The sequence below is a fragment of the Thermobia domestica genome, chromosome 4, assembly GCF_964235325.1.
Source record: "Thermobia domestica chromosome 4, izTheDome1.hap1.1, whole genome shotgun sequence".
NCBI lineage: Eukaryota > Metazoa > Arthropoda > Insecta > Zygentoma > Lepismatidae > Thermobia > Thermobia domestica.
The window spans coordinates 225,336,258-225,360,275 of record NC_137457.1 but is presented as its reverse complement, the minus strand read 5'-3'; the positions used below and the strand labels follow the sequence as shown (position 1 = coordinate 225,360,275).

Here is a 24,018-nt window from a genome sequence, read left to right as displayed (position 1 = left end):
AAAGAAAAAATAATTTTTCCGAATTCCGGAATTTTTCCGAAATCCGGAATTTTTCTGAATTCCGGAATTTTTTCCGAATTCCGGAATTTTCCGAAATCCGGAATTTTCCAATTTTACTTTCCGGATTCCGAAAAGTAAAAATTCCGGAATTGGCCATCCCTAGTCCAAATAGTTTGTTTCTAACACGGTAGATGGCTCCACCGTCACCAATGTTAACATATTCAACTAATAAAATTAAAACAATCAAAAATAAAATGAATAATTCAAAAACTACCCAAAAAACGAATACAGTCTGCTTAATGGACGTTACAAAATCTAGGGAATGGTGCGTGCCACTTTCACATATTGTTATTAGTTTCATTGTTAGAGGCCACCATTCTTAAATAATCAATCAACTTTATTTGATATACTTTCTACCAGAAACTGACCGAAGTTAGTACACTCATTTACGACTGAAATATCTAGGGAATGGTACGTGTCGATTTCACATATTGTTGTTAGGTTCATTGTTGGAGGCCACCATTGTTAAATATACAATCAACTTTATCTGCTACACTTTCTTTCCGAAACTGACCAAAGTTAGTACACTCATTTACGACTGAAATATCTAGGGAATTGTACGTGTCGATTTCACATATTGTTGTTAGTTTCATTGTTGGTGGCCACCATTGTTAAATATACAATCAACTTTATCTGCTACACTTTCTTTCAGAAACTAACCAAACTTGGCACACAAATTTACAATTGAAATATCTACGGAACGTTACGCGTCAATTTCACATATTGTTGTTAATTTCATTGTTGGGTTTCACCATATTAAATAAACAATCGTTGGAGACCACCATTGTTAAATATACAATCAACTTTATCTTCTACCAGAAACTGACCAAACTTGGCACACCCATTTACGATTAAAATATCAAGGAATGGTGAATGTCCATTTTACATATTGTTGTTAGTGTCATTGTTGGAGCCCACCATTGTTAAATGGACAATCAATTATATCTGCTACACTTTCTACCAGAAACTGACGAAACTTGGCACAATCACTTACGATTAAAATATCTAGCGAATGGTACGTGTCGATTTCCCATATTGTAGTTAGTTTCATCGTTAGAGGCTATGATTGTTAAAAAGACAATCAACTTTATCTGCTACACCTTCTACCAGAAAGTGATCAAACTTGGCACACTCATTTACCGTTGAAATATCTAGGGAATGGTACGTGTCAATTTCACATATTTTTCTTAGTTTGATTGTTGGAGGCCACCATTGTTAAATAAACAATCAAATTTATCTGCCATACTTTCTACAAGAAACTAACCAAGCTTTGCATACCCATTCATGACATAAATATCTAGGGAATGATACGTATGGCACACCCATATACGATCTTGAAATATCAAGGAATGGTGAATGTCCATTTTACATACTGTTGTTAGTTTCATTGTTGGAGGCCACCATTTTAAATAAACAATCAACTTTATCTGCTACATTTTCTACCAGAAACTGAACAAACTTGACACAATTATTTGCAATTGAAATATCTAGGGAATCAGGGCCGCCCACAGGGGGTATGTATAGCGCAAGCTGCGCCATTGAGAAAAATTTTTGGGGGGGGGATTTTACTCTACTTTCGAACTAGCAATTTTACTGTCGGAATAGCATTAAACACGATTTTGAGAAGCTAATTTTCAAAAATTTTTCGGGGTGAACCCCCGTACCCCCTGCTTCGATACTCGATGAATGAAGTACCGCGCAAGTAGCCGTATGAAAGGAAAGGTTGGTTCGTTTTAAGAGAGAAGGGCCGCCCACAGGAGGGATGAATGGCGCAAGTTGTGCCATCGAGAAAAAAATTGGGGGGGGGGGAATAAAAAAATTGGGGATAAAATAATTTTACTCTAATGTCGAATAAGTAATTTTGCTGTCGTCAGAATAACATTGGAACACGATGCGATTTCTTTTTAAATCTCGAGAATGAATCCCCCTACCCCCTGCTTAGAAACTCTATGAATGAAGTACCGCGCAAGTTGCTATATGAAAGGATGGGCTGGTCGGTTTATCGCTTTGTGTAGGTAATTTACCCATTTTCTGCTGGGAGCATTTATTTATTTCTTATTTATACTATGTACGACACTTAATAAGTAATGCTGTTCAATTGCTACATGATGTATAATAAATGAATTAATGATAATATTTTGTATAGTTTTCTGTTTGTGCGATTTCATTTCCCAGGGCCTGCGGTAAACTGAAAACCAGCTCAAAAGGGCATCACTGTGTACAATAGAGACTTTCCGTGAGAGGTCACTCCAGTAGTATTCTATATATTCAGCTCCATGTATTGTACAGAGTGAAGCCAGCTAGGCAGTTGTTCGTTTTTCGCAGATCCTGGAAAATGTAATCACACATTCACACACATAGTACACTACCAAGACTACTAATAAAAGTAATGCCATTTTTATAATTACTACTGCCCCTACTACTACTACAAGCATTCTACAGGGTTTGTCCGGAAAGTAATAGGACTGAGTCGACTTTAAAAAAAAATATTGAGCCAATCGTTACAATTCTTTAAAAACTTTCAGAATAGGCTCCTTCTGCGTCGATGCAGCGCTGCCAGTGCGATTTCCAAGCATTGAAGGCGTCACGGAAGTCATTCTCCGGAATAGCCTTGAGAGCCGCGGTGGAAGCTACTTGGATCCCCTCTGTCGTCTCAAAATGCTTGCCTTTCATCGGGCGTTTCAGGCGAGGAAACAAAAGGAAGTCCGGGGGGCACATCTGGGCTATAGGGTGGCTGCGGAAGCGTTGGGATGCCGGCCTTGGTCAGGTAGCTGTTCACAAGAAAGGCGGTGTGAGCCGGGGCGTTGTCGTGGTGCAGCTTCCAGTCAGCTCCGATGTCTGGTCGGACCCGATTGACCTTTCGTTTGAGTCTCTTGAGCACTTCCACGTAAAACTTGGCGTTGACGGTTTGTCCAGGAGGAACAAATTCATGGTGGACGATGCATTTGATGTCAAAAAAGACAATAAGCATCGTTTTCACTTTGGATTTGCTCATTCTTTCCTTTTTGGGCGAGGAGACGCCGGTGTGTGCCTCTTTGTCTCGGGATCATACTCAAAGATCCGAGATTCGTCACCTGTGATTACGTTATTCAAAAATTGGGGGTCACTTTCACACATGTTCAAATTTTCTTGGCACAATTCCACTCGCCGCAATTTCTGGTCTTCAGTGAGCACTTTTGGGACAATCTTCGCGCACACTTTGCGCATGTTCAAATGCTCCGTCACAATTTCATGAACCACAGTTTTTGGTAAATTTAACATCTGGGCAATTAAACGAATACTTAGTCGACGGTCTGAGTTCAAAACTTCGCGCACACGAGTCACATTGTCGGTGTTTGTCGAAGTCGAAGGTCTTCCAGCACGGTCTTCATCGGCGACCTCTTCCCGGCCCTCCGAAAAGGCCTTGTGCCACCGAAACACACCACGCTAAAGCATCATCTGGGTAAGCCTGTTTGGTCATATCAAACGTCTCTGTCGCAGATTTACCGAGTTTAACACAGAATTTAATCGCGTACCTCTGCTCTAACGAACGCTGCATTTTCGGCTTGCACCACTCACAGAAACACGTCGCGCGAGAAAGCCTGTCCTGACTCTCCGTGTGCTCGGAGACAACTGACCAGTCGCTCGTTCGTTAGCTAGGAACGCCCTCTACCGGATCCAGTCGGTGCGCGCACGCCCCAAAGTACAGTCATGGCGGAATAAAATCAGTCCTATTACTTCCCGGACAAACCCTATATACTACTACTACAGGATATAAAAACAACAACAAAAATAACAATTACTAGTATTATAAAAACTACTGCTACACTGGGCAATTGCTTTTAGAGGATTTGAGTTTTGAGGAGGGAAGAGATTATTAGTTTTGGGGGGAAATGCGCCATCAGCTTTGGGGGGGATGGGCACCCGTGTAGGGGAAGGTACGTGTCGATTAGGGATGCGCACGAGACAAAGATTTGTGACTGTCTCGACTTGAAAATGTGCCGTAAAAGTGATGTCCCGACTCGAAAAATGTATATTTCTCTATTGGAAGAGCCGTGTCAAGACTCGAATTTTGTTAGGAAAATACTGTCTCGACTCATCTCGTGCGCATCCCTAGTGTCGATTCCACATATTGCGGTTAGTTTCATTGTTGGAGGCCACCATTGTTATATAGACAATCAACTTTATCTGCTACACTTTCTTTCACAAACTGACCAAACTTGTCACACTCATTTATGATTGAAATATCTAGGGAATGGTATGTGTCAATTTCATATATTAATGTTAGTTTCATTGTTAAGGGCCACCATTCTTAAATAGACAATCACCTTTATCTGCTACACTTTCTACCAGAAACTGACCAAACTTAGCATACCCATTTACAATTGAAATAACTAGGGAACGGTACGTATCGAGTTTCATTGTTGGGGGTCACCATATTAAATAAACAATCGTTGAAGACCACCATTGTTAAATATACCATCAACTTTAATTGCTACAATTTCTATCAGAAACTGACGAAACTTGGCACACGCATTTACGATTGAAATATCAAGAGATGGTGAATGTCCATCTCACATATTGTTGTTAGTGTCATTGTTGGAGGCAACCATTGTTAATTGGACAATCAATTTTATCTGCTACACTTTTTACCAGAAACTGACCAAACTTTGCACAATCATTTACGATTGAAATATCTAGCGAATGGTATATATCGATTCCACATATTGTAGTTAGTTTCATTGTTAGAGGCCACCATTGTTAAATAAATAATCAACTTTATCTGCTACACCTTCTATCACAAAGTGACCAAACTTGGCACACCCATTTACGATTGAAATATCAAGTGAATGGTACGTGCCGATTTCACATATTGTTGTTAGTGTCATTGTTGGTGGCCACCAGTTTTAAATAGACAATTAACTTTATCTTCCACACTTACTACCAGAAACTGATCAAACGTGGCACATCTATTTGGGATTGAAATATCTAAGAAATGTTACATGTTTATTTCACATATTGCTTTTAGTTTTGTTGTTGGAGGTCACCATTATTAAATAAACAATGAACTTCATCTTCCATACTTGCTACGAGAAACTGGCCAAACTTTGCACACCTTTGGAATATCTAGGGAATGGTACATGTCGATTTTACATATTATTATTAGTTTTATTGTTGGAGGCTACCAGTTTTAAATAAACAGTACACTTTATATTTCATACTTGCTAAAAGAAACTAAACAAACATTGCTTACCTATGTAAGATTGAAACATCTATGGAAAGTTGAACGTTGATTATAAAGGGTTAACAAGCCCCCTGCAAAATCATGTGTAATGCTTTAGTATGCGTTGTGATATAACGATAATTATTCGTGCTCAATCTGGCCCAATTCCGATTAAATTTAGTTTCCTTGGGGGGATAACATGTCAAGTGTAAATGTTATTGTTCGTAAAATGGAATAGTGAAAAAAAACTTTTCGTTCAGAACATTGTTGCGCCTGCTTTGCAACCACTTCATTCCGTTTCGTGCCGCCAGATATTCTTTTGTCTCAGGCGAGGCGGGATGGTCCCCTACAGCATTCCCAGAATTACTCTCTAAAAACCTCTATAACTGACCTGTGGTTTACAGTAGACACAGCACACTTGAACTCTGTTCAGATTCTGTGTAAGTATGGCGTCTGAGGCAAGCTTGCGTACGTACAAATTAAGAGAGTAAACTTTTATTAGGGAACGAGAAGTTCTCTAAATAAATTTACAAACTGAATATTTGTTCGCACCAGAAGCGCAGGATCACCTGTCTCTCATTGTTGAGACACTAAAATATTCCAATTATACAGAAGAGAAACATTACAAAACTATTATTTATTTATTTATTTATTTATTTATTCCTCGGGAGTATTCTATTTCAGAATATTACGATTAGCATATCTCATATGTTTCAAGGGTGCTTCCACCCCACCTCCCAGAAGTGTTTTTTTTTTGGGCGGGCGAACCGAACCTTGCCCGTGGCTCCATGCAATATGTGTGTGTATATATATATATATAAAATGTAAAATATTTTTGAACTAGTGTTTCCAATGCAAATAATAGAACCCTACGGCGATAACTCGCCAAGGGCCCCGTAAGAACAAATTCCGCCTTGTCACCTTCTACACATCAGTGGCTTTTCCCATAATATATTCTATGATAACAATCAACTAAATATGCTTTTCAAGTTTCTAGCTCATTTTCTTGGAAAGAGAATGCGTAAGACTCTCTTAGTGTTACATTTCTGGTAATACAATTACAGGAAAGTAATATCAGTGCTGAAGCTGAAGTGATGAATAGACAAGCAGAAGTAACGAAGCATTCCTTCCAGTACAAATATAACGACTTCGTTGAAGTTTAAGATAAAGTTTTGGAGGACGACGAAGATTTAACTTTGAGTCCTACAATACGGCAGAGAAGAATCCCAAAAACGCTTGATGCGGCAAAATATAACATTGATCATGTTCAGCATTGAAAGAATATTACCGTGAAAAATACTTTGAAGCCTATGACTAGGTCTTAAACACTATGATCAGAAGATTTGAGGTATTTTCTCTGTACTGTAGGATATTTAACAGTTGCTTATTAATAATTAATAACAGTTGCTGGAAACTCTGTTTATATATCCCCAATGTTAATCTAAATGTATTCAAAGGACATATATTTTGATATTTTAAAAGCACAATTAAAGATGTTTTCCTCGCTTCACCGAAGCAAAAATAATTCTCTAAACGTCATTGAAGGTGTTCAAGATCTGGTTGTCTTATTGAAATCTGAACCAAAAGAGATTATTCACTATTTATTTTCGAAAGTTAATAAGCTAACAATGCTTTACCTTACTGTTAATATGACTTCAGTGACACCAGAAATATTATTTTCGACTCTATGTAGAATGAAATCTTATCTTCGGAGTGCCATGACCCAACATAGATTAACTAGTTGATGATTCTTCATTCGTACAAAGATCTTCTCGAAGAAGTTATGAAATAACCCAGTTCCATTGCAAAGGAGCTCATATTAGTTGAGGTGGTTTTGAGTTTAACATCCTTTCAGCAGCGAGGCTATATGAGACGGGACCTACTGATTAATCGTGATATCCGAACCACATAAGCTCTCGCCGGGAATCGAACCCGGGTCTCTCACACCAAAGGCGCGTACGCTAACCACTTAGTCACGAAGAAGCTCGGAGCTCATAGTAAAGAAGAAAGCATATTATGGGAATTTCAGTGCAGACAACTAAATACGACGACTGTTAAATGTATATTTGTCATCTTGAATATATTGTGATAATGGTCAATCTTATTTGATAATGTCATTTTAAAAAAATAGCAGAGGCCCGGGTTCGATTCCCGGCGGCAGCTCATCTGGTTCGGAATCCACGTTAATCAGTAGGTCCACTTCTCATATAGCCTCGCTACTGAAAAGGGACGTTAAACTCAAAATCAACTCAACTCAAAAAATAACATTCTCTTTTCTGTAACTCACTACAGTAAATTTCACACAATGTGCAACAGAGGGGAAGGGATTACAACGTACGATGGACTTTGCTTCCTATCCGATGAACAAGACCTTTCTTGTAAAATTCAGCCCGGGCAAAGGTTGCCATCTTTCCCCGCCACTGTCTACAACAACGTGGTTTGATTAACTTGTTGCAAAGAACCTATGTGATTGACTGATAGCTACACAATATATTGACAGAATGAAAGTCTTAATTTTAGTACTAAAGCTGCTCTCAGGGAAAAAAGCAAGTTTGCCCGCAGGCGTGGCTTCTGTGCCTTGTAACATTGTGTTAAAGAAAACAGACACAAGGTCATTTGTCAGTTGCTTAGTTCTTTGTAAAACAACTGTTAAGGCTTTTTTCTTTTATACAAATCATATTTGCCAAATTGTTGTTTGAAAACTCTTTATTCCTTATAAAAACAATATAACCAGATTCACGGAAGCCCACAGGAATTGTAATAGAATGTTGAAAAAATATCTTTATCATTCAGATCCTTTATTATTATTATTATTATTATTATTATTATTATTATTATTATTATTATTATTATTATTATTATTATTAGTAGTAGTAGTAGTAGTAGTAGTAGTATTAGTAGTAGTAATAGTAGTGGTATTGTTATTATTATTATCATATAATATATTTCGTTAGTCCAGTTCTCACACCAATTAATACTTAGCAGCAGGAGGAAAAGCGCGTGGGAACGCGGGGGGACCCCGTCCCCCACCTCCAAAAAATGTATACAGCGTCCCCCCAGTTCCTAAGAATTTACAATGGACAAAGATAGGCATGGGGGACTACGTGACATCATGCCGCTACCTACCGTCCCCCTACCTTTTCAGATTCACTTTTACCCCGGCTTAGCAGGAAATCGATACTAGAGTTAGTAGAACAGCTTCTTTTTATTGGTAAAAATCGTAAGGGGACATGGAAGTTACTATTGCCACGTATAAAAATGAAACCTGTGTTCAACACTCACTATGTATGATGCAAGGAAATTAGAAAAAGCGAATCGAATCCAATTCAAGTAAAGTAAAAGCATGGAAGACCCAGGTTCGATTCCCGGTGAGAGTACGTGTGGTTCGGATTCGACGTTAATTAGTAGGTCCATGTCTCATATAACTTCGCTGCTGAAAGGGACGTTAAGCTCAAAAACAACTCAAAAAAAGTTAAAATGATGAGAAAGTTTTCAACTATTTTGGGGTATGCAATTATATGTTAAATAAAACTACATACACTATTTGATAATGAAAACATCGTCAGAAATACAGTATCCAATAAAGCAAACTTTTCGAAGAGATACATACAAATATTGAAAATAGTTTTAAAAGATGCGTAATGCAGAAATACTATTTTATCGCGTATGAACTTGAGGCTTCTAGAACAGCAAGTTTTGACCACACATTAACATCCTTGATCATAATAATATTGAAACCACGATATGATCAAGGGTTGGACTAAACCATAGTTTCCACCTTTATCCAGTGTAAATAAAGTAGGATTGAAACCCATTTTATCCAGTGTATACCTGAGCGTCAAGGAGGGGGGGCTATAGCCCCTATAACCTTCCCCTTGGATCCGCGCCTGTTGAAATCAATTCATATTTTTAATAAATTTACACATGGCACGATGAAGTACTGAATCTATTGAAATCTTACTACGTAATAATTATCGAGTGTCTGCACTTTTTCTATTAAAGCTCAAAGTATATACTATCGTAATACAAATTGTCACTCATGTAGTGTGTGCTAATGCAATTCATGATAAAAACGTTTTGTTTTAAACAAAATCAAACGGTTGAGGTGGACTCTGCAGAGTAGAAGACATGCAATTTATTAAATCGCCTTGCAACCCACTTGGCCACACAATTAGGTTACATTCTTCACCTTTTTTCCATGCTATCTAAAGTACCAGCTAATCTTAAATTCGCATTGCCGATTCGAGTTTTCTAACAAAAATTATTACGTGGATGTAAAATCCTGACTTAATTAGCATTTAAGAACTTTGCAGTGTGCATTAAAATCATGACAGAAAAGTAGTTAAATCTCAGTTTCAAATTTCACGTCTACCTTGCATCCAAATACTTGTGTTGTCATTTCTGTCAATGTTCGTAGGAGCCGAAAGATCCAAATGATCCCAATTTTTTGGTTACATCATCTTTAATTCTACCCACTATTTCTTCATAAAATTTTAAAGAAATATTAGTTACTAATAAGTAACACTTCCGAAGTGTAACACTCCGATTTTGATAAAATTGGGCAGTTACATACTACGCATAAAATAAACAAATACGTGTTCCTTGTTTTCTGCGGAAAATCTGTTTTAGGGTTCATAAACCCCCCACGCAAAATTTTGAAAGTTGACTACCGAAAGGCAAAAAACAAGTGAACAGAAGTAAACGAAATTTTATACACATATTCCAGACATAAAATGAGGGAATACGTGTTTCGTATTATCCTGGAAAAAAGGGTTAGGTTTGGCACGGATGCCTTCAAAACTTTCATCACGAAATATTGAAAGTGCTAGTAACAGTATGTCAGATGTGTGTAAAGGACATGAAGAATTGCAACCAACTTTGTGTATCAACAATACGTAAAAAATAAAGGAATAAGTTTTTTATTTTCAGCGGAAAAACGGTTTTAGGGGGTAAAAGCCCCCACCCAAAATTTTGAAATTTGAGGCCCGAAATGCCCGATGAAGTGAACCGAAGTGAATGAAATTGTACACAGATATTGTAGACATAAAATGAGGGAATACGGGTTTCTTATTTTCCTGAAAAAAAAAAAAAAAACGTTTAGGTGGCACACAGACCCCTCCAAAACTTTGATCGTGAAATATCAAAAGCGCTAATAACAGTATGTCAGAAGTGCTTGAAGGACATAAAAAATTGGAACGACACATTTGTAGGAACAATAAGCAAAAAATAAACGAATAAGGCTTTTTTTATTTTCTGCGGTGAAACGGTTTTAGGGGGTAAAAGCCCCCACCCAAAATTTTGAAATTTGAGGCCCGAAATGCCCGAGGAAGTGAATGAAATTGTGCACAGATATTGTAGACATAAAATGAGGGAATACGGGTTTCTTATTTTCCTGAAAAAAAAAGAAAAAAGTTTAAGTAGGTCACAGATCCTTCCAAAATTTTGATCGTGAAATATCAAAAGTGCTAATAACAGTATGTCAGAAGTACTTGAAGGACATGAAGAATTGGAACGGCACATTATGTAGGGACAATACGCAAAAATAAACGAATACGGTTTTTTATTTTCTGCAGGAAAACGGTTTTAGGGGGCAAAAGCCCCCACAAAAAATTTTGAAATTTGAGGCCCAAAACACAAGAAGAAGTGCACCGAATTGAATGACATTGTGCACAGATATTGCAGACGTAAAATGAGATAATTGGGTTTCGTATTTTCCTGGCAAAAAGGTGTTGAGTGAGGCATGGATCTCCTAAACTGTTGATTACGAAATATCAAAAGAGCAAATTAGCATAGGTCAGAAGTTCCTAAAGAATATGGAGAATTGCAACGAAACTTCATATAGGGGCAATTTGCTAAACAAAACTGAAACGTGTTTTAATTTTTGTGGAAAAACAGTGTTGGGGCCTAGGCCCCATCCGAAAAAAAGTAAATATTACCGTAATAGCGCATGAAGGAGTGGACCGAAGCAAATCAAATTGTGTGTAGATATTATATAGACCCTATGTAAAATAACGCCTTTCTTGTTTCTCAAGTGTCCCTATCCGTTTTGCTTCAAATTTGGCAGATCAACAGCAAACTGGAAATAAATCGACACGTGTTTTTGTTTATGCGCAAAAACATTGTAAGGGTTAAAGGTTCCTCCTGAAATACTATAAAATACGCTATACTGTTTGTGCATGTAGTTGATCTGCCAAATTTGAAGAAATCGGATGAAGACACGACACTTGTGAAACAGGGAAGGCCATATTTTACATATCCAATATCTACATACAATTTCATTCGCTTCGGTCCACTCCTCCCTCCACTGAACGCCTCGGTCCACTCAGCAGTTTTTTTTTTCTTTCAGGAAAATACGAAACACGTATTCCCTCATCTTACCTCTACAATATTTGTGCACATTTCATTCACTTCGGTCCACTTCTTCTTGCCTCGCGGGGACAAATTCCAAAATTTGGGGCTTGGGCTTTTGCCCCCAAAACCGTTTTTCCCCGAAAATAAAAAAACGTATTAGTTTAGATTTTGCCTATTGTTCATACACAAGGTTTCGTTGCAATTCTTCATGTTCTTTACACACATCCTTTGCTGTTACTAGACTTTAGATATTTCGTGAGCAAATGTTTGGATGGGTTCGTGCCCCACCCAAACGTTTTTTTCAGGAAAATACGAAACCTGTAGTAGTAGGCTCCCCCGTATATCTAGTCGAGTTAGCAAAATTTTTTATGAGATCATAGATCAAAGGTCAATGACCTTGGCCCAGGGTCAATGACCTAGGGGTACTTAGGACCCCCTCTAGATTTTGTCAGGGGTACCTAGTACCACCCCCTTAGACTTTAGAAATTGCCAAATCTAAAACTTTGGTATGGTAGCCTAGGATCATAGTATATACATCTATTAGTATTGGGAGTCCACCTCGTTCGCTTTTATGGGTAAAAAATTGCCAAAAATTTAAATTTCGTTTTTTTTGTCCTATTATCCCCTCTAATGAGGTTTTATTACCCCATATGGTCATATAGGCGTATACAGGGGTTCATTCCCTTTCATAAGACATGGGTATATTAATGAATCCCTTTAAAAATTTTGGGAGGGGTTCCTTGGCCAATCCCTTCAATTTTGGAAGTTGCCCAATTTAAACATTTGGTATCAGAATACAGGAACTTAATATGTATTATGATGAATTTGGGTGGTCCACCTCGTTCCCTTTTTGGGGTACAAAATTGCCAAAATATAAACGTGTTGTACCACGTGCTTCGTTTTGGCTCAATTTATCCCCTTTTGATGAGGTCCTATTAAATTAAATGATTATATGGTCATGTATGGGGGTCCATTCCCTTACATAAGACACGGGTAAATTGACGCACCCCTTTAAAAATTTGGGAGGGGTAAATTGGCCCACCCCTTTCATTTTGGAAATTGTTCAATTTAAGCATTCGGTATAATAGTACAGGACCTTAATATGTATCATGATAAATTTATGTGGTCCATCTCGTTCCCTTTCATGGGTACAAAATTGTCGAAAATTAGTAGGACCACGTGTTTGGTTTTGGGCCCAATTTACCCCCTTGTATGAGTTCCCATTACCTTATATGATTATATGGATATGTATAGGGGTCCATTTTCTTACATAAGATATGGTTACATTGGTGCACCCCCTTTAGAATATGGAAGCGGGCTTTGTTCATTAACGCATTCCTTAATGCTAGTTCTGATTACTATTTAACTAAGCTATTCACAGTATCGCTAGCCATTAAGTATTTCCAAATTTCCATGTTTAACATTGAACATGTTACAATCTCTTTGTACTTCCGTTATGATAACTATTGATAACCTGCAGCCACATCTGTGTTATAAAGTTAAATAACATAAACTGAATACGGTACCTTTTATATCTCTTCAAATAACAGAATATAGCAGATTCATGAAAATATTCGTTGTATTAAAAATGTTACAGCAGAACTCTCTTAACATTAAGTGGTAACTCAGAATTAAGCAATAATAATAATAATATTCCAAGCAAAGCAATTGTGGTTGCCTCGCATCCCCAAACTTTTTCTTGCCTCCCCTCTCGTCCCCATATTATTAGGAGCCTAGCGCCGCCACTGGTTGGGAGGATACTAAAATGAAAATTTAATTAACCGTCATCATCAAAAAGGAGCCAATAATTGATCTACTGATCTGTAGTTATTTCAGGTTTTAGAAATCATTGTATTGTTCAAGATTTAAAATTAATTGTATCTAAGACAAATAACGAAAAGGGTTTCATCTTATACTAACAAGGAAACCGATTCAAGTGTAACACTAAATTGTGGACGAGTTTATGCGCAATCGAAATGTTTTTCTGAATAATAAATTTCATTAGAGGGAAAAAACCCTCGATCTCAACCTTTCCCGAAATATGGAGGGGTAAAGGGAAAGCTGGTGCTCTGATATTTTATGGATATTCGGCTAAGTTGCGAATGAATATGTTTGAAAATTTCACTTAAACGTTAAGAAAAGGCACCAAAGCGACTAAAAGTAGTGTTGAATATTGAGGTGCAGCTTTTGCCCGGGGCCGGAAGAAGAAGGGCTATAAAGAATAACAAACATCATTGACACGAAGAACAAAATTATATGATATTACTTGCTAATATATCATGTCTATATTAGTGTTCGTTTTGGTGATCATCAATGCTTTCATTTAAATCTGCATCGCCAGAAACATTGAAAATTACAAATCCTATTTCACATTTTGACAAAGGGTTGCAAGAGACAAGTAGATCATTTTAATTATTATACAAACGGCTGCCAGTAATTGAAACCGGACACCAGTTTGAAACTTTATTGTTGAATTATGCTGATGTTCCTAATCACCTAAGGAACCATTTTTGTTCCAAACACCCAATTTTTCCAAGCACTTTCCAAACACCAACTTTAGTTCGTAAGTTGCAATTATTTGGTAATTATAAACGGCTGTCATTTTCATTTTTTTCGATGGGTCGTTCCGCTTTCCACCCTCGACTATTATATAGTAAAACGCATTTTTGGGCCATTTTTTATTTCAATCGGTTAATATTTGTAGAAATTATAAATGTTTGGAAAGTTTGGATGGCCACCATTTTTAAAAATTTTCATCCTATTTGACCTGATGATGCTTTTATTCGATTCAGCGTACCAAGAAACCTATACATAGACACCTGACACGCCTATTTCAGGCAACAATGGAACTCTGTTATTTTCGCCTTCCACCTCCGAAACATTCTTCCCCTAGAATTTTTATGGACTCTTCGGTTTTGTAACCCTTATGTTTAAAGCGACGTATTAGTAAAGTTCCGTGGATGAAGGAATACTTCATTTTTAAAAGTCTCTTTTACTCGTACTATCGCTATATATTTAAAAATTCGCAAAATATCGGAGCACCAGCCTTCCCCTTATTCTCCTATATCTCCGAAACGGTTGAGATCGAGGGTTTTCCCCTCTAATTTGTTTAATTGTACTTAAAAGCATTTCGTTTGCGCATAAACTCGTCCACAATTTCGTGTCACACATGAATCTGTTTCCTCGTAAGTTTAATTCACAGTACATATCAATCAGAAGTGTCCACAGCCCGGTTCCAGGGTGCATGCTGCATCTATGATTTTTTTTTTTGGGGGGGGGGGGAGAGTGGATGTAAAATTTTCATTTAAAATTGTTCGAATCTTGTTATCATACACTAATGATGCTTTTAAGAGCGTTGAATTTAATAAAATTCAATCTACAAAGCAAGTTATCTTGGTTTTGTCACAACTAACTCTGGTCTTTTCTGTATGTTTTAAAGAGGGAGAAGGATTTGTTTTTATAATGACAGCGGACGCAGCTGAAACATCCATTGTCGGGTTGCGGTTTCGAATTTGTGATCACTGCTGCCAATGGTGTAGCGCGGAAATAATACTGCCGATAACATAAAACACAGATCATTGATGCTTGGAAGAGAATATTTTGAGTCATCTTTCTCCTTCTTTCCATCCCAGATTTATGTATAGTGGAAGCCCACAAGGGCGTATGTTGCGAATTTTCACTGTATTCCGTTATCCTCATTATGAGCACCACTGTTTCTACAAACTACTACTTACAGTAGCAATAGTGTTCCGCTATTATAAAATTCGGAAAAATAAGTCTTCATTTGTTAAATTATTTTTTATTTTTGTTTAAACCAATTCGTTAATATTTCACAGTAGTTTGAAGTAGTTTTGTGTGAGAAATGGAATTTTCTCTTAAACACTTTTGGACAATGATTTTTTATGATTTTAAATATAGCTTAACACTAGAACAATGCTTCAAGTAACTTGATTTGGCTTTCTGGGATGAAGCACCATCTAATAGAATTGTGTACAATTGGTTTTCCGTATTCCAGCGTGGTTGCATTTTTCTCAGTGATGAATTTCGTGAAGGTCGTTCATTCATGTTTGTTGTTGCCAGTAATGTTGGTGCTGTGCGTGGAATGATAGAGAAAGAGATCGCATGTAACATACCGTGAAATTCATACATCCTTGCACACTGATATGAAAGCAATACATACAGTTTTGCACGGTCACCTGAACCGCTTGATTCTTCGGCTACACCGGATATGTGACAACCATAGCTTGAGAAGATCAAAGGACTGTAAATATTGAGTCCAGCAATTTGTTTGCTAGAGGTCATCAATGCATTACGTAAAACAAACCCAAATCGCCACATCATTCTTCATCACCACAACGCCAGTTTACCCTCAGCACACCTGATTTCCAGTAAAAATGTTGAAGTAATGATTCATTGCTTATACTTACCTGATTTATCACATAACGCCTTCTCTTTCTTCTCACATCTGAAGACTAGTGACTGATTTGTGTCAGCTGTGATTTGTTAACGCATTTCGAACAGCGGTTTCTGAGGTACTTCTTCAAACTACTGTGAAAAATAAACGAATACGTTTAAACAAACAAAGATAATTGAAATATAAAAGGATCTATTCTTTCCAATTTTATAATATCGGAATACTAGCACTACTCTAAGTAATAGTTTGGAGAAACTTACAGCGGCCCTCGTATTATTCTCAAATGATGAGTTGCTGACTGTGTGAATATTTTAGAGACCAGATGTTTAGGGCTGTGTAAGGATCCACTCTTCCAAGGTAACAAAGCTCTATTGCCCAGAAATATTTTTTGGAAGATGCGAGTACCTAGAAATATTTTTGGAAGAGATCCAAAGTTTAAGGAGTTTTTTAAAGCCTTCACTTTCCCCTGTCGTTGTCTGTATTTTCAGGACTTCTAATATGGTAGTCCCTACTGCCTCTTACTGTTTTCCTTTCTCTACACCCTTTTTCGTCTTCTCTCTCTTTGCGGACGTGGGACTACTACAGCACGTTATCTTTTAAACGAACCTATTTTCTCTATTTTTATTATTTTTATGATCTTATTTTTTTTTACAATATAATATTTCATCTACCATCGAAATTAACAACACATATATTAAACCAAACTTAACAAACAAAAATTATGTACGTCTGATGAGGATCTTGGCTAGAAGATAGAAACGTCAAGTGTAAATGTGTGTTTATTAAATAAGTTTAGTCTTGTTCAGCAAGTTTTTATTTTTTTTTATTTTATTTGCAAGACGTATGACCATTATTGTGTGTCAGTTTAAAAATTATATAGTCAAAGTGTTTCCTCGTTGTTAATCTTTTTGTATTTCATCTGTCTTTCTTAGTTTTGTGTCTGTGTTTCCTTATATTTTTTTGGTTTCTTCTTATCTTCCTATTTTTTCTCACATTTTCTTTATGCTTTGGTTCTCACCTTTCAGATATTTTACTTTGTAGTTCCTCATTATGATTTCTCACTCAGGTTTCTTTCGTTATATATAGGTATTGCCACAACCAAGATTAAACTTTCACCTGTTTCTCTGTAAGCTGTTTTAAAATATATCTATACACTCTGTATCTATATACTGTTCAATTTTCACTTTAAGATTTTTTAGTATACTTTGTCCTTAGGGTTCCATCTGTTTATTATTATTATTATTATTATTATTATTATTATTATTATTATTATTATTATTATTATTATTATTATTATTATTATTATTCACTTTCACATTTTACACTTCTTTTATTTGCTATGGTTTTCAAATATTTTCATATGACATTTTCATTAATTTCTCATTTTCTTTTGATTTTCACCTAATTATTTTCTCTATTAAAAATAGTTTCCTTTGTGTTCAATTAATGAATCTATTCCTTTGAGTTTTAATTTCCTCCGATTCTAAAAAGTTATTACAATTCCATAGAATATGCTCTGGATCCTGAATAAGCCACATTCACAAGTGTAACCCGTGGCTACCCGGCTTACCCGCTAAAGCCGCCACTGGTGATATTTCAGTTTGTCTTCGTAACTTTCTTTGTTCGTTACTTTCATTTTCTTCACTATCCTGTAGCAATAAACATGTCATCAATTATTTTATGTTGTTTTCCTTATCTTCTGTGTATACCTATGTCCATCTTCTTTTATTAAACATCAGCAACGAAATTGAGTTATTATTATTATTATTATTATTATTATTATTATTATTATTATTATTATTATTATTTGTTTACCATTTTCTATAGGTTTCCTCATGGGTTGATATTTAGATTTTCTGTTACATATGTGTGCCAGCTTTCTCGTTTTATCTCCTTAATTTTGTTTCGTATTTTGTCTTTAAATCCTTATATTTTCTCAGTCTTATTTGTTTCAGATCTGGAATAGCATATTGATATAATTAATCCGTCTTTTTACGTTTGTTTTTAATTTTTTTTAATTCTTCATTCCAAATTGTACTGTAAAAATTTGCATTTATCGTTGAATTCTTTATTGGTCTGATTGCTTCTTTTATTCCTGTGCCAGTGCTTCTATATTACTGTTTTCATGTATTTGCCTAATTTGATTGTACTCCAGAATTTATTCCAATTGATTTTATTTAGATTATATTTTTATGATTTTGTTTCCATGTTGTTCATCATTTGCTTTTGCTACGTTTTTTTTTACTATACCGAAAAGTTTTACCATATGATCACTATTTTTCTATTATTTGTTGCAAAACCGAATACTCTTCAATTTTTTAAAATTTTATTTGTTATTTTTAATGTTGTTTATTTCACTTCTATGTTAGACTCTTGTCTTTGGCTATTTTTGTTGGAGGGTTTCCTTCTTCATTGCTAATCTCAATATTTTTTTCCTATATTAACTTCTAATTTCTCCCCGTTTTCGTCCGTGATCTTGCTGTTCCAAATCATCAATTTACCATTGGCATCTACGCATATAATTATCTTTTTGTGTATAAATTTCTCGCATATTTCCGCTATATTTTCCAGAATTGGTTGATTTGGCAGATTAATCTGACAATACAAAGCATTCCATATTTGAAATTATTTCTACACAATTTGTCCAGAATAAATATTTCCTTATTAAATTATATCTAATGTTTTATATTTTTTCCTGTTTATTAGAACTTCCATGGGTTTGTTTTCATTGTTTAAATTTTCTATTTCATCAACTCCTATACATATTATTTCTTTATTTGCCATATTTGTAATTTTCTTGTTTTGTGTACGGTTCGTGCAAGACAACGTAATCTATGCTTTCCGTTTCCGCAATGTATTTGGTTTCCTCCATTATAGTAATTGATCTATTTGTATTTATTTGCGTTGTTTCTATTTTATTTTCGTGTCTCGTCTCTACCAATTTACTGTAGATAACTTAATATTTCTTATTGATTCGTGGATGAAATGCTTTTGTATAGCGATGTGGCCCAATCTGCTTTGTAGTCGTATACCATTCTAACGTATTGTCACACCGAATCCTCATAAACTTTCTTCAGATCTAGTGATTTCCTGAGTAATTTTTCTGCACACCCGATGGTATCACATTTGTCTCAAGTTCTGTTTTGTCTACATCCTGTATTGAGAAAAAAAACCTATTGTTTTTTTCAACTCCTATGGAGTTTATGACCAAATATCTTAATATTGTTAACATTTTCAGGTTCTTCTAATCTTCCTAATACAATTTGTATTTCTATATTCTCGTATAATTTCTTTGTATATTTTTCAGTAATTTTTTTGCTATCATCATTTTTCTCACCTTTTCTATTATTTTTCCAGTTTTCATTTCTTTTGTTTTCTTCCATTTCTTTTAAAAATATTGTTTAGTCCAATATTACAGGCTACTATATCTATGTAGTATCGAAGTGGTGTTATTCTAAGTTACTAACTGTACTGCTACTAACACTGCTACTATAATTTATATTCTAAGTAATTTTTAAGTACTGCCACATATGTCCTCAGAAAAAAAATGATAGAACAAAATTGTTCTTACAAGAAAAGAAAGCGTATAAATGTTTTCAAGATTGAATCTTTCGGTACGTCAATCATTTCTCTGATAAACAAGGATAGTTTTATTAAGAAAGTGTGCTAATGTATGTCGAGTCACGAAGTTTTTTGGGGAGAGGGGGAGTGGACCACTGTGCGGGTGCACTTTTCATTATATATATATATATATATATATATATATATATATATATATATATATATACAAGAAGAATGCTTTAGGTGCGGTTCTAAGTACATGAAGATGAATTCCAACATCTCTTGGCTCGTTAAATCCCCGATTTCAAGGTCATTGATAATCTATTGTCAGCTTTAGAGCAACGAAATCTGTCATAATTGACGTAAATAACGATTTACGAGTTATATGTTTCCACTCAGCTACGAATACAAGCTGTACCCAGGCTAAACGTGATCCAATACCGTATTAATTAGGCAAGTTACATTTTATTAAGGCATTTCTGTTATTTCCACAACTATCTGTATGTATAAATGTGATTGCTATCTTAAGCACAATTCTAAATTTTACACTTTTTCAAGCAAATACGGGCGTCAAATTTAGGAGAGTTTCAGAAAGTTTTCCAATAAATTCTGTCCTTTAAAAAAATTATAGATGAAACTAGGTTTTATAGAAATAATATAGCAGTGTAAGTGCCAACTTAGTTACTGTTCCATCTCTGACTCGACAGAAGATGTAGTGTATGAAGCAATGATGCCAACCCATGGGAAATACCCCTTTTGTGGGACTTTTCGACATTTTTTTGTAGAGGGATAAATGGAATTTTCGTTGCAATTAGGAGCATATATGGAATTTTTCATGTATATATTTCATCAAAAGCAACAAAATTCTTTATGGACGAAAAGTAGACTAATGAGTTCTCAATTATCTTGCAACCAATGCTAATTGTCAAATTTTGTTACCGGAAAATGGACGCATGCTAGTGTAGAAGTAATTTATGATTTTAAAAAACCCTCCAAGAAACGGAAATCATGTCTGGTATTTTTAAACAAAATAATTAACAGAAGAATGTAAAGTGTGAAATAAGAAACAACCAAATCTGGAAAACGTTCCACACAAAATGACCAGAGAATAAAGTTCTTTTAGTGTTGTTACGTTCATTAGAAAATGATAGCTCAGAGATGATAGCTAGATATAGATATACTATAGATATAGATATAGATATAGATATAGATATATAAATTTTGTAATTAGTATAAAGTGAGAAATTCAAGAGCAAAATGGGAATTTCTAAATCTCGAGATGGTATTTTTTATAACGTTTCAGGTTGACATCACTGTTATGAAGTATATGGATTAGTTTAAGTTTCTTATTTTACTTAAGGAACTAATTAGATTTAAAAAAAGATAAAATTATGTTGCTGACTTAGCTAATAATATTGCATCATTACAACTTCAATTGCAATTTTTACTTTCTCTTTTCTTTGCAAAATTCATTTTAATGAAATATGTAATTCGAGATTTTCCCCTGTATTATCTCATCATTATGTCTTCGTATGTCAGAATACTCTCATACTGACTTCGTAGTCAAAGACATTAGTACTTAAACTGTGGACGTTTCTTAATCAATAAATTTGTTAGCATTACCTTTATAGTTACTATAGACAATGAGTGTCGTTAATATGAAAATAATATTAGAGTGCTTAAGTTATTTTATTTTGCTTTTACTTTCGCAGTGTTGGTTTGGCCGAGGAGTAAAATGCGATGACATAGGTAGTTGGAAACCTCTTTACACCGTCATGGGTTTATGCTATAGCTACTACTTAGGTGAGTACACAATAGTATTTTTTTAGTGATAAAGTAGTTTTTTAAATAAAAAGTATTAATAATAATCATAATTTAATAATGTAACACAACGTATGAAGGGTCAGATCTCACATTAACTGCATAACATAAGTAATTGTCTATTGACAGTGATTTTTTTTTTCAGATTTCTTTCCGGGGAGATATTAAATATACATATGTGGGCTGAAAATAGTATTCCAGAAATACCACTAACCCGTTGAATACCAGGGTGCACAAATGCCCAAGAACTTGGGAGCAACCTTTTAAATTTATTATTCTGCCTCCAAATTTAACTTCCTTTCCTCAAATTTACCATTCTGAGCCGTACATCAATCTACCATTCTCGTTTGATCGTACTATTTTCAATGAAAAATTATATTCTCCCTGAAGATTCTCATGAACGCAAGCTGCACCCTGAAACCCGCCTATAGTATCCCATGTTTAGTACGATCGGGGATATGCTACGAGGAAATTGGTATCTTTGCAGGAGGAATTCCTTCCCTCCCGCGCCATCCTTGAAAGCATTACTACGTGCATTGGAAGAGGGAATAAATAGGGTGTGCTACTTCTTTATTTTAGTAACTCCGAATTTGCTCTGAAGACAATACATAATCGAGAAATGTTTTGAGCTTCCGCTATCCGCACCAAGCGCATTCCATTATTTGAATAATTTTCTCTACGTGTAAATGAAACAAGACCTAGCAAGAATATTAGCTAAAGAGAAAACAGCTTTCGAAATATTAACTCTACAGTATTATTACAGAATTTTATAACTGATTAATGATATTTAGTGGCGTATTTAAGATTTGGTTTCGGGGGGGGGGCTATGCACAATATGTGAACAAGCACTTATATTTTTACTTAGAACTGGTAAGAAGGATTATTGTTGTAGGCCTACATGGAATCTCAAGGGGGGGTGAGCCCGATATCCACCCCTAAATACGCCACTGATGATATTCGTTACTCGAACCCGAACATTATTTATGTGATTCCCGGTATGACATTTTAAAATCAAGGTACCATATCATGAATATTTCAAATATAATTTCATTGTTTATTCGTCTTTCATTTTGAAAAACAATACAATGGTTTTTGAACATAGACTATACAAAAAGATTTAACAAAGCACAGTTTGGACTCCTGGCATCTTTTATTCTCATATTTTAATCAACAAATTTTACAGGTTCGATCGATTCAACTTTGGTGATACCTCATAAGAAAAACATCTAGAGGTGCCAAATTGTTGTTACATAATTACGAACAAATTTTAGAATGAAATGTTTTTCCCCTTAAATACACATCTACATTTACATTTATTTACGTTCTACTGCATTTTTTGCCATTATTCTAATCATTTTAGTGAATTTTCATTAACCCTTCGAGTACCAAGACTGGGTCAATTTGACCTAGATGATCTTTTATAAAGAAATGATATAATTTCAACGAGCGGCAGTGGGCTAATATTTTAGGTATTCCTTCATTAACAACCATTTTTACTTTTGGAGACAATTTTAGTAAATTCATATATAAAATAAACACAAAATACGCAAAAATATAACAGAAATTGTAACTGGGTCAATTTGACTCCGTCTTGGTACTTCGCGGCACGGCACACAAAAATAACATATTTGTATGTATAAATTTCTAATGTTACAGTAATGTTACAGGTATTGTTTGAAAGTGCCATGAGCCGCCACTGACAGTGTATAAGTTTTACTGTAATATGAAGAATGATCAGGTACATTGTCCTTTTCATTGTACGTTGGAAATTTTAACTCCCTGAATCAAATTTGATAATTTTTTTTAACAAAAGCACGCTTGGGTCAAAATGACCCAGGCTTAGTAGTTTACGTAACATTTTAGACTTGGTACTCTAAGGGTTAAAATGCTTAGAAAATAAGTTCGTCGAAGTTTACTGTATACTTTTAAAATGATTGTAACTCATTTTCAAATTTTAACTTTATTTTCCATTCCTTGGAAATAATATCAGCAAATTCCTTAACAAATCTTTATTTAATTGCAAATCAAATACTTGTAGTTAGAAAAGAGCTTTCTCCTTTTCTCTTTCCTTAAAGATGATTCGTAAATTACCTCTCTTGTCTGTAGTTAGGTCGATATTTCTTTCTCTTTACTAAACAATTTTCACTTTAAAATCAAATGTTGACATAAACACCATTCAGTTTGGTTAGCTTCGTATAATGTGTTAAGTTCTTGTCAGAATAGTCAATGTATGTGTATTTTGTGCATGTTAATGCAACTATGTGTTCAACATATTTACAAAACAATTAAGAGAAAGGAAAGTAGGTATGGTGAGTCAATCTTGTTTGGTGTATTCCTTTGTAAAGGGCGCATTTCATTTTTCGTGCCTGCTTTTCCCATATGCAATCAATACCTGTTCTCTGGAAACTGAAAATGATTTTAATAGTTAGAAAAATAGCAGAAGAAAATATTGCATATGAGAATTCCCAAAGCTATGAAAAGAAATGGAGAGGGGGCTGATAAAAACGGAAAGGTTAATAGACGCACAGCTGCAAAACCAAATTACTGAAGAGAAAAAATGGGAACAAGCACTTCAGAGGCAGGTATGCTTAATATAGTATTTAGTCAA

At 35.2% G+C, this 24,018-nt stretch overlaps 1 protein-coding gene across 1 annotated transcript in view; it reads left to right on the top strand.

The window, feature by feature from the left end:
- Nucleotides 1–24,018, top strand: part of LOC145683877 (acid-sensing ion channel 1-like) — a 97,543-nt gene that overhangs the window by 39,831 nt on the left and 33,694 nt on the right. The window contains exon 3 of the mRNA XM_081755508.1: nucleotides 21,302–21,392. Within this exon, the coding sequence (XP_081611634.1) occupies nucleotides 21,302–21,392 (91 nt within the window). The remainder of the gene's footprint in view (nucleotides 1–21,301; nucleotides 21,393–24,018) is intronic.